The sequence below is a fragment of the Falco peregrinus genome, chromosome 5, assembly GCF_023634155.1.
Source record: "Falco peregrinus isolate bFalPer1 chromosome 5, bFalPer1.pri, whole genome shotgun sequence".
In the NCBI taxonomy this organism is placed as follows: Eukaryota; Metazoa; Chordata; class Aves; order Falconiformes; family Falconidae; genus Falco; species Falco peregrinus.
The window spans coordinates 63,608,142-63,622,519 of NC_073725.1; the positions used below are offsets into that span (position 1 = coordinate 63,608,142).

Here is a 14,378-nt window from a genome sequence, read left to right on the forward strand (position 1 = left end):
ATAAATAATCGATTTCTCAGTGGGATTTTAGCGCACTGTGGTAACGGGCAAGGGTGTGGGTGGCCCCAGCGATGATCACCGCCAGAACGGCACCGGAGGGAAGTTACCACCCCATAACCGCAGTTGGGGGATGGGGACGGGACAGGACAGGCGTGATGGCTTGAGGTGACCTAGCCCCACGGCGTCCACCCCACACATCCCTCACCCCACCCTTCCCATGCACCCCACTGCGGGGTCCCCACCCTTTGCCATGGGGTGCGTGCTGCCAAAATCCGCCTTGGGGGTGGGGGGCTGAGTCCCCACCCTACAAATGTGGGTGTCCCTAGCCCCATGGCCGCCCCACTGAAACCCCATGGGAGGTGGTGACACTGCGCCCCCCGCGCCTGCGCTGCTGTCTCGGCGGTTGTTGGCGCAGGAAGCCGGTGCAGCGTAGGGGAAGTGGGTGCCTGGCGGGCGCGGCATGGCGGAGCTGGAGGGTCCCGAATTTGGCAAAGCTGACTTCGTCCTCCTGGACGAGGTGACGATGGAGCAGTTCCTGCAGAACCTGCGCCTGCGGTACGGGGGGGCGCACGAGGGGGGGCTGCACGGGGGGGCACCCAAGGCGCTGCCGGGGCTGGTGGTTCCCACCGGTGGGTGCTATGCTGCGAGACCCCCAGCATCACCCACGCAGTATCACCCATGCAGTGGCTGGAACGTGGGCGCTGCCGGGCTGGGGTACACCGGGCACCCCGAGTCCTGCATGGTAGCACCAGACTCCAGCTGCGCAGGAAACATCTGGGCGGTGCTGCGTGTCCATGGGGGGGAACTGAGGCACATCGTGTCCCCCCTGGAGCAGGTTGGGGGGTGCAGGGTGTGGAGGGGCTCACAGGGTGTGCAACCACGTGCTTCCTGTGCTCTCCCCGCTGCCCCACAGCACCGCTCAGTCCCACAGCAGTGGGTGGCTGTGCCCCATGGCGTGGTGCTGCGGCACCGTGTGTGGTAGGGTGTGCATCCTGCCCTACAGCACCCTGCAGGATGTCATCTTTCTGCACAGCACCCAAGGCGGTGTCCCGCTCCATAGCTCAGCACCTTGCAGGGTGCCGCCCTGCCCCCCAGCACTCAGCAGGGCGCCATCCTGCCCCCCATCCACACCCCGCAGAGTGCCACCCCACAGTACTATACCCTGCAGGGTGCCATCCTGACCCACAGCACCCCATAGGCTACCACCCCATGGCACAGCACCCCACAGCACTGTACCCTGCAGGGTGTTATCCTGCTCCCCAGCACCACTCCCTACAGGGTCCTCTCCCAGCCCCACAGCACAGCACCCCGCAGGGTACCATCCTGCCCCACAGCACTACATCCTGCAGAGTGCCACCCCACTGAACTGTACCTTGCAGGGTGCCACAGCACCCCATGGCACAGCACTCTGCAGGGTGCCATCCTGCCCCACAGCCTACCCCACGGCCACCCCTGTGCAGGTTCTTGCAGGGCCGCATCTACACGTACATTGGGGAGGTGGTGGTGGCGGTGAACCCGTACCGGGCGCTGGCGCTGTACGGCCCGCCGGCAGTGGAGCACTACCGTGGCCGTGAGCTCTACGAGCGCCCACCCCACCTCTTTGCCCTGGCTGATGCCGCCTATAAGGCCATGAAGCGCCGTGCCAAGGACACCTGCATCGTCATCTCAGGTAGGGGCTGGTGACGCTGCGGGGCATGTGGGTGGAGGGCACCCATGGGTGGGTGCCCTCACCCACCCCCTGCCGTCCCTGCCAGGCGAGAGCGGGGCGGGCAAGACGGAGGCCAGCAAGTACATCATGCAATACATCGCCGCCATCACCAACCCCTCCCAGCGCGCCGAGGTAGAAAGGTGGGTCTGGCCCCATGGTGCCAGCAGGAGGCTGGGTGCCAGCTGGGGGGGGTCCCTGGTGGCCCTGGCTGTGCGGCGAGAGCCGGGGTATCCAGGGGTCCTAGGGTGGGGGGGGGCGGGCAGATTCTGTGTGCATCAGTGAAGCTGCAACATTGCGATGCTGCGGTGTTCTGTGCCATGCTGTACTGTGCATGTGGTGCCACGCCGTGCCGTGCTGTGCCATGCAATGCTACACCATGCTGTGCCTTTCATGCTGTGCTGTGCCATGGCTGCCACAGCATGCAATGCCATGGCACACCATGCCGTGCTGTGCCATGCCAGAGTGCTATACTGTAGCACTCCGTGCCGTGCCGCCCCAGCAGAGTGAAGAATGTGCTGCTGAAGTCCAACTGTGTCCTGGAGGCCTTTGGCAATGCCAAGACCAGCCGCAATGACAACTCCAGCCGCTTCGGCAAGTACATGGACATCAACTTTGACTTCAAGGGTGACCCGACTGGCGGCCACATCCACAACTACCTGCTCGAGAAGGTGTGGGGCCGGTGCGGGCGGGTGGACGCTGGGCTCACCAGCACTGCCTGGCACCCACCTGGCTCCTCTTCCAGTCCCGAGTCCTCCAGCAACAGCCAGGAGAGAGGAACTTCCATGCCTTCTACCAGGTGTGCCGGGAATGGGGCAGGTTGGGGTGGGGATGGAATGGGATGGGGATGGGGATGGAACGGGGACGGGGACGGAACGGGGATGGGGATGGGGACGGAACGGGGATGGGGATGGAACGGGGATGGAACAGGATGGGCATAGAATGGGATTGGGATGGGGATTGCGATGGGGATGGGGAGAGACAGGACTGGCTGCAGCAGGGTAGGGGGACACACAGTGGCACCAGCCAGTCCAGGTGACACTGGGCCGGGGGTCCCGGCCCCACCATGTGCTGACCCCCCACCCCGCAGCTTCTGCTGGGCGCACCAGCGGCACTGCTGGCCTCGCTGCACCTCTGCCGGGACCCTGGCACCTACCGCTACACCCAGGAGGGCACCCCGGGCAGCGTGAGTGTGGCGGGGGGCAGGCTGGTGGGGGGCTGGGGGGGCAGGCTGGGGGTCCCAGCCCCTCACACCACCCCTGGCCCCTCATGCTGCCCCAGGCCTGCGGAGACGACGCGGCTGGTTACCGAGCGGTGGAGGAGGCGATGTCCATCATCGGCTTCTCCCAGGAGGAGATGGGCTCTGTGCGCCGGATCCTGGCTGCCATCCTGCATCTGGTGAGACCCTCACACCAGTACGGCCCCCTGCGCATGAGTATGGTCCCCCATGCACCAATACAGGGCCCCACCATGCACCAGTATGGCCCCTCGAACACTGGTACAGCTCCTGACCACCACCACTGGTATGGCTCCCCTGCACACCAGTACAGCCCCCACAAACCAGTGCAGCCCTGTGCAGTGCAGCACAGCTCAATGCAAACCAGCACAGCCCAGCATAAACCAGCATAGCCAGCACAGCCTGGGGCAAACCAGTATGGCTCAGGACAGCCCAGCATGGCCCAGCTCAGCCCAATGCAAACCAGTACAGCCCAGCGTGGCCCAGCCCAGCCCAATACAAACTAGTACAGTGCAGCGTGGCCCAGCCCAGCCCAATACAAGCCAGTACAGCCCAGCACAGCCCATGGTGCGGGAGGGGCTGATGCTGGACTTGCGGGTGTCCCCCCCACATTCACCCACCAACGTGGTGGGTCTGCTCCAGGGCAACATCGGGTTCATGGCAGAGGGCGAGGTGGCAGCAGTGGAGGACACGGCGCAGCTCCCAGTGCTGGCCGAGCTGGTGGCCACAGCACCTGAGAACCTGCACCGGGCACTGCTGACCCGCACGGTGGCAGCCGGCGGCGGGGAGCTGATCGAGAAGGGCCACAGCCCCAAGGAGGCTGCCTATGCCCGGGATGCCTGTGCCAAGGTAGGGAGGGGGACATGGGGTGACAGGTCTCCCCCCAGCACCCATGGGTGCCCACCACCCTGTCCCTGTGTCCAGGCCATCTATGAGCGGCTCTTCTGCTGGATCGTGGGGCGCATCAACGCTGGCATCGCCACCCGCGGCTACGATGCCCGCCTGTACGGCAAGAGCACTGTCATTGGCGTCCTCGACATCTATGGCTTTGAGATCTTCGACACCAACAGGTGACCTGACCCAGGGGTGGCAGCAGGGACACTGGAACACGTGGAGGGACAGGACCTGGAAGGAACAGGGTGGGGAGATTGAAGATGGGAAGGGCTCGTGGAGGGGACAGGGGACACCTGGGAGGGACACAGGAGGTGAGAGGACTCAGGAGGGACACATGGATAGGACAGGACCTGGGAGGGACACAGGGAGGGAATGGCATCCAGGAGGGACACATGGAGGGGACAGGGCTTAGGAGGGACACATGAAGGTGGCAGGACCCTGGGAGGACTCAAGGAGGGCGACAGAGCTTGGGAGAGACATGTGGGGGTGGGGATGCCCAGGGGACATGCAGAAGGGGACAGGACCTCAGGGAATACATGGAGGTGACAGAACCAGGACCAGGAGGGACCCATGGAGGGACGGGACCCAGGGGGGGCGGCAGCAGGGCCACGCATCTTGGGGAGCACCCAAGGGATGTGGCAAGGGGGCAGCTGGCGGGGCTGTCCTGACCCCCTGCCCACAGCTTCGAGCAGTTCTGCATCAACTACTGCAACGAGAAGCTGCAGCAGCTCTTCATCGAGCTGATCCTGCGGCAGGAGCAGGCCGAGTACCAGCGGGAGGGCATCACCTGGCAGAGCGTGAGGGGACGGGGGGGACAGGGGGGGCATCGCCTGGCAGAGTGTGAGGGGACGGGGGGGACAGGGGGGGCATCGCCTGGCAGAGTGTGAGAGGATGGGGGACGGGGAAGACGCAAAGGAATGTGGATGTCATGGGGGAGACATGGCGGGGACATGGGGACAACGCTTGGCAGATATGAAGAGCTTGGGAGCAACAGTGGGAAGTGGCGGGGCACGGATGCATCACCTGGCAGAGCTTGGGGGACATGGTGGGGACATGGGGGACATTGCCTGGCAGAGCTTGGGAGACAGGGGGACATGGGTGGCATTGCCTGGCAGAGCATGAAGGACACAGAGGGACTTGGCGGGGACATCACCTGGCAGAGGGCGAGCAGCTTGGGGGGACCTGGGGGGCATTGCCTGGCACAGCGTGGTGGGGACATGGGGAGCACAGTGGGGACGTGTATGTCATCACCTAGCATGGCGAGATTTGGGGTGTATGGGGGCAAATCAAGGTGCCTGGGGGTGGCAATTTGGGGTGCCCACCCCCCCGCCCTCCCTAGATCGAGTACTTCAGCAACGAGCCCATCGTGGAGCTGGTGGAGCAGCCCCACCGTGGCATCCTGGCGCTGCTGGACGAGGCCTGCCTGGCCGCGGGGACCGTCACTGACTCCCTCTTCCTCGCTTCCATGGACACCCGCCTCGGCTGCCACCCCCACTACACCAGCCGCAAGGTGCTTCTGGGGGGGATCAGGGGCAGCAGGGGTTCTGTGGCAGGGGGCTGACACCCCCCTGCTCCCCAGCTCTGCCCCACAGACAAGACCATGGAGTTCAACCGGGATTTCCGCATCAAGCACTACGCAGGAGATGTCACGTGAGGGGACATGGGGGGCTGTGGGTGTCAGTGGGTGGCTCTGGGGCTGTGGGGCACCATGAGGGACCTTGGGTGGACATGGGGGCCACTTGGGACCATGGGGCTGTAGAGCACTTGGGGGTCTAGAGTTGACCATGGGGCTGTGGAGTTCCATGGGGGGCCATGTGGGAGCACAGAGGGGGGGTCTTGAGGGGCTGTGGGAGGGGGTTTGGGGTCATGGGGGACCATGGGCGACTGGTGGGGGCTCGGCTCAGGCTGTGGGAGTGTGGGTGGCCATCGGGGACTGTGGACATCATGGGTGGCCTTGGGGTCACATGGAGCCTGGGGAGGGCATGAGGGTCATGGGGTGTGGCCACTAGGGACCATAGGGCTGTAGGACTTTTGAGGGTCTAGGTTTGACCATGGGGCCATGGAGAGCCACAGGGGGCCACGTGGGAGCACGGGGTGGGGTCTTGAGGAACCGTAGGGGTGGTTTGGGGCCATGGGGGACCATCAGTCTGTGGGGAGCCACAGGGGACTGGCGGGGGCTCAGCTGGGGCCATGGGAGCATGGGTGGCTGGTGGGAACTGTGGACATCATGAGTGGCCCTGGGGTTGTGGAGGACTGTGGGTGGCCTTGGAGCCACGAGAGACCTTGGGAGGGCCATGGGGACACCCAGGACTGTGGAGGGCCACGGGGATGTGGGGGCCCTTGGTTGATCGTGGGGCTCTGAGGACCCATGGGGGATTGTGTGGAGCCATCCAGGACTGTGGGGGGACCATTTTGGGGACTGCTGAGGTCCATGGGGTCTGGGAGGTCCCCAAAGGCCATGTGCAGCAGGATGGGCTGTGGAGGACGTGCCATGCCATACCCTGGGGACAGTGGCGACAGGCTTGGGGGACTCTGCCCATGAGCACTGAACCCCACAGCCCCCTGGCCTCCATGGGTGCGCCCAGGGCCACATGTCACCCCATCACAGGGGTACCCCCAGCAGCCCCTGGCTCACCATGGGGTGGAAGGGCAGCCCGGACACCAGGATCCCACAGGGTGCAGCTCCCCCACGCCCCCCAACACCCCAGGGAGGCCAGAGGAGCCCCCCAATGTGCTGTCCCCCTCCTTCAGGTACTCAGTGGAGGGTTTCCTGGACAAGAACAAGGACACGCTCTTCCAGGACTTCAAGCGGCTCCTCTACAACAGGTTGGGGACACAGGGGACATAGCTGGGGGGTTGGTAGCACAGCTGTGGGGGGGGGAGCGGTATTGCCAGCACCACGTCAACACTGTCCCCAGCGCGGACCCCGTGCTGCGTGCCATGTGGCCCGATGGGGAGCAGAGCATCACCGAGGTCACCAAGCGCCCGCTGACCACCGGCACGCTCTTCAAGAACTCCATCGTGGCCCTGGTGGAGAACCTCGCCTCCAAGGTAGGGGACTGGCGACAGCCAGGCATGTCCCCTGTGCCAGCCTGGCGTGTCCCTGCACTAACCTAGCATGTCCCCAGCCCATCTTGGTGTGTGCCCATGGCAGCTGGGCATGGCCTCAAGCCACATAGGCATGTCCCTGTGCCAGCCTGGCACATCCCCAAGCTAGCCGAGATGTATTTGAGCCAGCGGGGCATGTCCCCAGCCAGCCCAGATGTCCTTGAGCCAGCGGGGCATGTCCCCAAGCCGCTGAGCCCTCCTGTCCCTGTGCCACCCATGCCCGATGCAATGCCCCGAGCCCCCCAGCCCCGGACACCCATGGGCTCAGTGCCACCCACAGGTGCCACCATGGTGCCATCCCCTCTGTGTCCCCGCAGGAGCCCTACTACGTGCGCTGCATCAAACCCAACGACCAGAAGTCACCGACGCTCTTCGATGAGGAGCGCTGCCGGCACCAGGTCTCCTACCTGGGGCTGCTGGAGAACGTCCGGGTGCGCCGCGCCGGCTTCGCCTACCGCCAGCCCTACCACCGCTTCCTCCTGCGGTATGGCCTGCGCCCCCCAGGACACCCAGCCTCCCTGGGACCCCCAGCCCCCCGCACCCCCTGACCCTGCTCTGCCCCCTAGGTACAAGATGACCTGTGAGTACACGTGGCCCAACCACCTGATGGCCAGCGACCGGGAGGCCACGCAAGCCCTCCTGGAGCAGCATGGCTTCCAGGATGACGTGGCTTATGGCCACACCAAGGTCTTCATCCGCACACCCCGCACCCTCTTCTGCCTGGAGCAGGAGCGAACACAGCTCATCCCCATCATCGTCCTGCTGCTGCAGAAGGTGGACATGGGCAACATGAGCTGGCTCGGTCTCCACTCCACCGGGGTGACACAGGGTTGGGGGACGCCCAGGGTGCCGGCTCGGTGCTGGCGGTGCCGGCAGAGCGAGCAGACAGCCAGGGCTCTGCCTACATGGGGAGCTGCTGGCACCACAGGCTTGGAGTGGGGCAGGTGGCTGCTCCGGGCAGGGTGTAGGGCACAGGATTGTGCAGAGTGTGGGCTTGGCATGGGCAAAGCATGGTGTGGGGCAGGGCGTGGGGTGTGACATGGGGCATAGTACGGGGTGTGGGACATGGCACCTGGCATGGGGCAGGGCACTGGGTGTGCTGGGGGACATGGCGTGGGGCAGGGGTGTAGAGCATGGTGTGGGGCATGCTGTAGGGCACAGTATGGAGCACAGTGTGGGGCAGGGCATGGGGCGTGCTATGGGGCAAGGCACCAGGCAGGGGCATGGAGCATGGTGTGGGGCATGGCATGGGATGTGACGTGGGGGGGTGGCATGGGGCACAGCACGGAGCATGGCATGAGGCAGAGAACCAGGCCCTGCATGGGGCTCAGCTTGGCACAAGGCCGGCTATGGGGCTGGCTGTGGGACAGCCCGTGGGGCCGGCCAGCACAGGGCACAACCCAGGACATTTCTTCGGAGCAGGACGTGGGCCCCACTGGGGTGGTTTGGAGGGGGGAGGGGAGCAGCATTTTGGGGGCCTCCTTGTGCCGGGTGCCCCCCGGGTGCCACAGCCATGCTGCTGATGGCACCCAGGGGCAGCACTGGCGCTGACGGGGCACTCACAGGCCTGGCGTGGTGCCCTGGCACGCCGGCGCTGCCGTCACCTGCGTGCCGCCTACACCATCATGGCCTGCTACAAGCGGCACAAGGTGAGGGCGTACCTGCGGGAGCTGCTGCGGCGCTTCCAGGCCGTCCGCGCCCTCCCCGATTTCGGCAAGAGTGTGGCTTGGCCGGAGCCACCAGCCGTGCTGCTGCACTTCCAGGATGCCAGCCAGCGCCTCTTCCGCAGGTACCATCCCAAATCCTGCTCTGCTCCCGAGCTGGGGTCGGGATGTGGGATGAGGACGGGGATGTGGAACGGGAACATGGGACGGAGACATGAGATGGGGACATAGGATAGAGACGTGGGATGGGGACAGGGATGTGAGACAGGGATATGAGATGGGGACATGGGATAGAGCTGCAGGAGGGGAATGTGGAACAGGAACATGGGATGGGGATGTGGGACAGGGACATGGGATGGAGACAGGGACTTGGGACAGGGATGTGGAACAGAAACACAGGAAGGGGATGTGGGATGGGGACAGGGACACAGGATGTGGACGCGAGATGGGGACGTGGGATAGAGACATGGGATGGGGATGGGGACATGAGACTGGAATGTGGGACAGGAACGTGGGATGGGAACATGGGATGGGGACATGGGATGGGTATGTGAACATGGGATGGGGATGTGGATGCAGGCAGGGATGAGGTACATGGGATGGAAATGTGGACATGGGATGTGGATGCAGAACAGGGAAGTGGGATGGGGACATGTGACAGGGAGATGGAACATGGACATGGGATGGGAAAGTGGGGTGGGGACAGGGGCATGGGATGGGGACACAAGATGGGGATGTGGGATAGGAACATGGGATGGATAATGCGGGAGGGGGACATGGACAGGGATGGAATGTAGGATGGGAAAGTGGACATGGGACAGGGACGTTGGACTGGAATGTGGGGTGGGGATGTGGGATAGGGACATGACATGGAAAGAGGATGCGGGCCGGGGGCATGTGAGCCAGGGGTGCAGGATGTGGACGTGGGATAGTGACATGACCGTGCCATGTCCCCCCGCCGCAGGTGGCGAGCACGGCAGATCATCAAGAACATCCCACCCTCTGAGATGGGGCAGATTCGGGCCAAGGTGGCCGCCATGGAGGTGCTGGAGGGGCTGCGGAAGGACTGGGGCTGCCAGCGCAGCTGGGTGCAGGATTACCTCTCCTCGGTAAGGGCTGGTGGTGGGTTTGGGGGTGCCCCATGGTGCGCCCCAAGGTGCCATCCCTGCCCCAGGGTGCCACCCCCACCCCATGCTGTGGCTCCCCACAGCCCAGTGAGAACCCCGGGCTGGCGCTGCCCTTCGCCCGCCGCCTCCAGACCCTCAAGGACAAGGTGCATTTTGGCTCTGTCCTCTTCTCCTGCCACGTCCGCAAGGTGAGTCAGGGGGATCCTGCCCGGCCGCCACGGTGGTGTCACCCCCCTGGCATGTCCCCTCACCTGTCCCTGTCCCTGCAGATCAACCGCTTCGGTAAGAGCCGGGACCGGGCCATCCTCGTGACGGACCAGCACCTCTACAAGCTGGATCCCCGGCAGCAGTACCGGGTGATGCGGGCGCTGCCCCTCAGCACCGTGAGTGTCCCCAGCCCCACTGGTGACCCCAGGCCATGGGGAGACAAGGCCACCATCTCCTACACCCTTGCCCTGGTGAGCCTGGGATCAGGGGGACCCAGGTGTCCCAGCTGTCCCACTCCCACCCAGAAGCTGGAGATCCCTCTGTGGTCCCTGTGGCCAAGCACCAGGGCCATCCACATCGGCATGGTGAAGTCCCCTGGAACAGAGGTGGGATGCTGTCCCCACTACACTGTCCCCAGCTCTCTGGCCATGCTGTGCTGTCCCCACAACACTGGCTGTGCCACACTGTCCCCACCATGCTGTCCCCACCATGCTGACCATGCCATGCTGTCCCCATGACACTGGCTGTGCCACGCTGTCCCTGCTATACTGTCCCCACCATGCTGGACACAGTGCCTTGGCCATGCCATGCTGACCACGCCGTGTCCCCAAGCCCCCGAGGCAGCCATGGCTGTGGCAGTGATACCCAGACATCCCCACAGGTGACAGGGCTGAGCGTGACGAGCTGCCAGGCGCAACTGGTGGTCTTCCACACCCAGAGCCAGGAGGACCTGGCCGTGTGCCTGCACAAGATGCAGCCGGAGAGGGACAACCGGGTGGGCGAGCTGGTGGGCGTCCTCCTGGACCACTGCCGAGCGTGAGTTGGAGGGCTTGGGGTTGGGCGGGGCTCATTGGGTGCTGAGACCCCCCGCCCCCCCCCGCTGATGCTGGGATGTTGTAGGACCAAGCGGGAGCTGCAGGTTCGGGTCTCTGACTGCATCCAGCTGAGCCTACGTGGGCGCCGGCGGCTGCTGACAGTGGAGACGCGGTCGGATGCAGCCAACCCCGATTTTGGCAAAAGCCGTGATGGCTTCGTGCTTTACTGGCCCGGGAGATGAGGGGGGTGGGCAGTTGCTCCGTCGCCGCCCGGGCTGCATCCTGTCTGCCCACACCCTGCCCCCCTGGCCTCTGCTTTGGACCCTATGGCCCCACTGCAGCCCTGTGACCCCCAACCACGTGTCCCCCCACCCCACGGCCCCCGTGGGACAATGCCAAAGCCTCTGCGTGCACTGGGAATAAAGAGCTGGATGGGACCCCCACGGCCCCACCCCCCACAAGCATGGCTGGGACCCTCAGGACCCCCAGCAGCCCCAGCATGGGGCTGGGGTCCCCCAGAAACTCTGCCCAAAGTTTGGGGTCCTGCTAGCCTGGGCATGAGTGGGGAGCACAGGTCAGCTGCAATGGGGTTGGGGTGGGGTGGGAAGGAGTGGGGGGCATGGATGGAGGTGGGATGGGACTGATGGGATAGGGTGGGATTGATGGGTTGGGATCAGTTGGGATGGGATGAGATGGGATGGGATCTATGGGGTGGGGTAGGATGGGATTTATGGGATGTGTGAGTGGGACAGGATCTCTGGGATGGGGTGAGTTGGGACCTGCATGATGGGATGGGATCTGTGAGATAAGGGTAGGATTGATGGGTTGGGATCAGTTGGGATGGGATATATGGATGGGATGGAATCTGAGGTGGGCTGGGATCTGTGGTATGGGATGGAATCTGTGAGATATGGTGGCATGGGATTTAGGGGGTGGGAAGGGATGGGATCAGATCAGGTGGGATGAATAGATGGAATGAAATCTCTGGAATGGGGTGAGCTGGGACTTATCAGGTGGCGTGAGAGGGGTGGGATGGGATCTATGAGATGGGGTGGGATGGGATGAGGTGGTTGGATGGGCTGGGATCTATGGGATGAGGTGGATGGATGGGGTGGGATGGGATCAACTGAGATGGGATGAATGGATAGGATCTAGGGGATGGGGGTGAGGTGGATGGGATCAGATGGGATGGGATGAATGGATGGGGCAGGGTGGGCTAGGACCTGTGAGGTGGGATGTGGTAAGATGGATGGATGGGATGGGGCAAGAAGGGCATGGGGTGGGATAGTAAGGGCAGGGCAGAGCTCTCCCCCACAGTGCCGGGGGGGAAGCTGGGACCTTTCAGCACCCCCAGAGCTCAGGGTGCCCAGGAAAGGGGCCAACCTGCACCCCCAGCTCTCTGCCAGGGGCTGACAGAGCCCGTGCCTGCCCCCCCCAGCAGACCCCCACATGTCCCCTATGCCAGGCACCCCCTGCCCACATGTCCCTGTGGTGCTACCCCACAGCTGGGGGCCCTGGTGCCCTTTGGAACCCTTGTGCAGAGGACCCTGGCTCCAGGGGTCCCTGTCCTCATGTCCCCAGGTCCTGATGTCCCTGACATCTGGTGTCTTCATGCCCCCACACCCCAGGTCCCAATGTCCTCGTGTCTTGGCTCCCAATATCCCTGAAATCCAGTGTCCCAATGGCCTGGGTCCTGATGTCCCCAATACCTGGTGTCCCATTGTCCCCTTTGTCCCAGGTCCCAATAGCCCTGACACTATGTGTCCTGACATCCCTGGGCCCTGGGTCCCCTTGTTTCAGACACCTGGTGTCCTAAAGTCCTCATGTCCCTGTGTCCCAGATCCTGATATCCCTGACACCCTGTTAAGGGAAAGTTGAAAAGAACTTGGAAGAGAGAGTTCAAGCCTTGTGATCGAGGCCGCAGCCCGTGGGCGGTGTGAGGCCAGTAGCGGCTGCCCGGCACGTCAGGCCCAGGGCTTCTTGGGGTCTGGTTGCTTGGGAATGCAGCCCAAAGCAGGTGGTAAGCTCCATCTAAGGCTAAATACGGGCATGAGACCAATAGCCAACAAGTACCGTAAGGGAAAGTTGAAAAGAATTTTGAAGAGAGAGAACGCACGCCCTGGATGAGGAGAGACTAGGAGAAGGCAGCAGAGGGATTGACATGAAGAGTATGTTGGTATGAGATGGTAAAAGACCTTGTTGCAGCCAGCTAGCTTGGCGAGTGCTGCAACACCCTGTGTCCTGACATCCTTGTGTACTGGATCCCAATGTCCTCATGTTATTGTCTCCCTGACACCCCATGTCCCTGTGGCCCTAATATCCCTGACACTCAGTGTCCTGATGTCTCTGTGTCCTGGTGCCCCCACGCCCTTGGTCCTGATATCAGTGTGTCCCAACATCCCTGTATCCCAGATCCCAATGTCCCAACGTCCCTCTGTCCTGAATCCCTGCGTCCCCAAGACCCAGTGTCCCAATGCCCTTATGGCCTTGATGTCTGTGACACCCATTGTCAGCATGTCCTGGCTTTCTGATGTCCCCAGGCCCCAATGTCCCTGATACCCAGTGTCCCTGTGCCCTCGTCCTGTGTCCCAATGTCCCCGACCATGCACTGGGGAGCAATGAATCAGAAGAGGGATGGGAAAGCTGCGGGTGGGATTCCTCACGGGTGGGAGAAGGTGGCTCCAGTCCCACTGGTATCTGGGGAGCCTTTGGCACATGGGAAGCTGCTAATGAGCCGAAGAGCTTGTCCTGTGCCAGAACTCATCAAGCAATTAAAATAACGGGGTATTGCAGGAAAAAAAAGCCACCATCATTGTGCTAATAACTGCATTGTCAGAACAGACCCGGCACTGTTCTCCTGTGGGAGATGGGGCATCACCGGGGGCCCGCTGGGGCATGGGCCTGCAACCGAGCGTGTAAATATGGAGTGTGTAAATACACCTCGTGGTACTGGGGGGGTGCAGATCAGAGGGAAGGGCTGAGGAACTGGGTTAACCAACTACACCAATTCAACGGAGAATGCTTTACAAGTATCCAAGTCTTCCAGCTCGGGAAGAATTCACATTTCGATTATTCAGTTAACCTCTCGGTTGGCAGATAGCTGAGCCATTCCCACCAGGACCCGGAGGCTTTCCCGCTGGAACAGGACACATTCCTTTGCCTGCCCCGGTCAGATGCTCCAGCGGCACTCACACAGGGCAGAACAGGCGAGGTTTCATTTGGCACTGATTAACGTCACATGTTGCTTGCCAGGAACTGTGTCTGGGGGCAGGAGCCGGGGTGGGGAGGTTGGTGAGGGGATCAGTCGGGCACCAGTGGAGTCCAGTGGCCCCAAACGGGGCTCCCAAGGCCCTCCCAGCTGCCCCCAGCCCCAGGGGAGCCCCGGGCTCTGGCCCAGGCCAGGCCTAGGCAGGCCTGGAGCTGCCCTCAGCTGTGGGGCCGAGGCCTGCGGGGTCACTGCGGGCAGGACCCCACGGGGACAGGCCCCAGCAGCGTGGCCGGGGGCTCCCGCGCCCGCAGCGGGCCAGGCCCGACTGGGGGCGGCCGTTGCCATAGGAACCACCTGTGCCCTCCCCGGGGGCGGGGCGTCGCCATGGGCATAGCTGTTTGGCCCTATCACCG

The 14,378-nt window shown here is 63.6% G+C and overlaps 1 protein-coding gene across 2 annotated transcripts; it reads left to right on the forward strand.

The window, feature by feature from the left end:
• Nucleotides 1-247: 247 nt before the first annotated feature.
• On the forward strand, nucleotides 248-11,350 carry MYO1G (myosin IG). Of its 2 annotated transcripts, XM_055803681.1 has the most exons (22): nucleotides 264-555; nucleotides 1,461-1,669; nucleotides 1,755-1,848; nucleotides 2,211-2,376; nucleotides 2,451-2,504; nucleotides 2,796-2,891; nucleotides 2,987-3,103; nucleotides 3,585-3,791; nucleotides 3,867-4,012; nucleotides 4,519-4,633; nucleotides 5,176-5,346; nucleotides 5,416-5,486; nucleotides 6,588-6,662; nucleotides 6,755-6,887; nucleotides 7,262-7,428; nucleotides 7,511-7,718; nucleotides 8,510-8,733; nucleotides 9,573-9,717; nucleotides 9,819-9,923; nucleotides 10,005-10,118; nucleotides 10,604-10,758; nucleotides 10,843-11,350. In XM_055803681.1, the coding sequence occupies exons 1-22, from the start codon at nucleotides 461-463 to the stop codon at nucleotides 10,997-10,999; spliced, it is 3,024 nt and encodes a 1,007-aa protein (XP_055659656.1). In that variant the 5' UTR covers nucleotides 264-460; the 3' UTR covers nucleotides 11,000-11,350. The 2 variants fall into 2 exon arrangements, 1 of the variants encoding a protein (XP_055659656.1); XR_008747167.1 differs by lacking the exons at nucleotides 8,510-8,733; nucleotides 10,005-10,118; nucleotides 10,604-10,758; nucleotides 10,843-11,350 and having other exon boundaries at nucleotides 248-555.
• The last annotated feature ends 3,028 nt before the right edge of the window (nucleotides 11,351-14,378 follow it).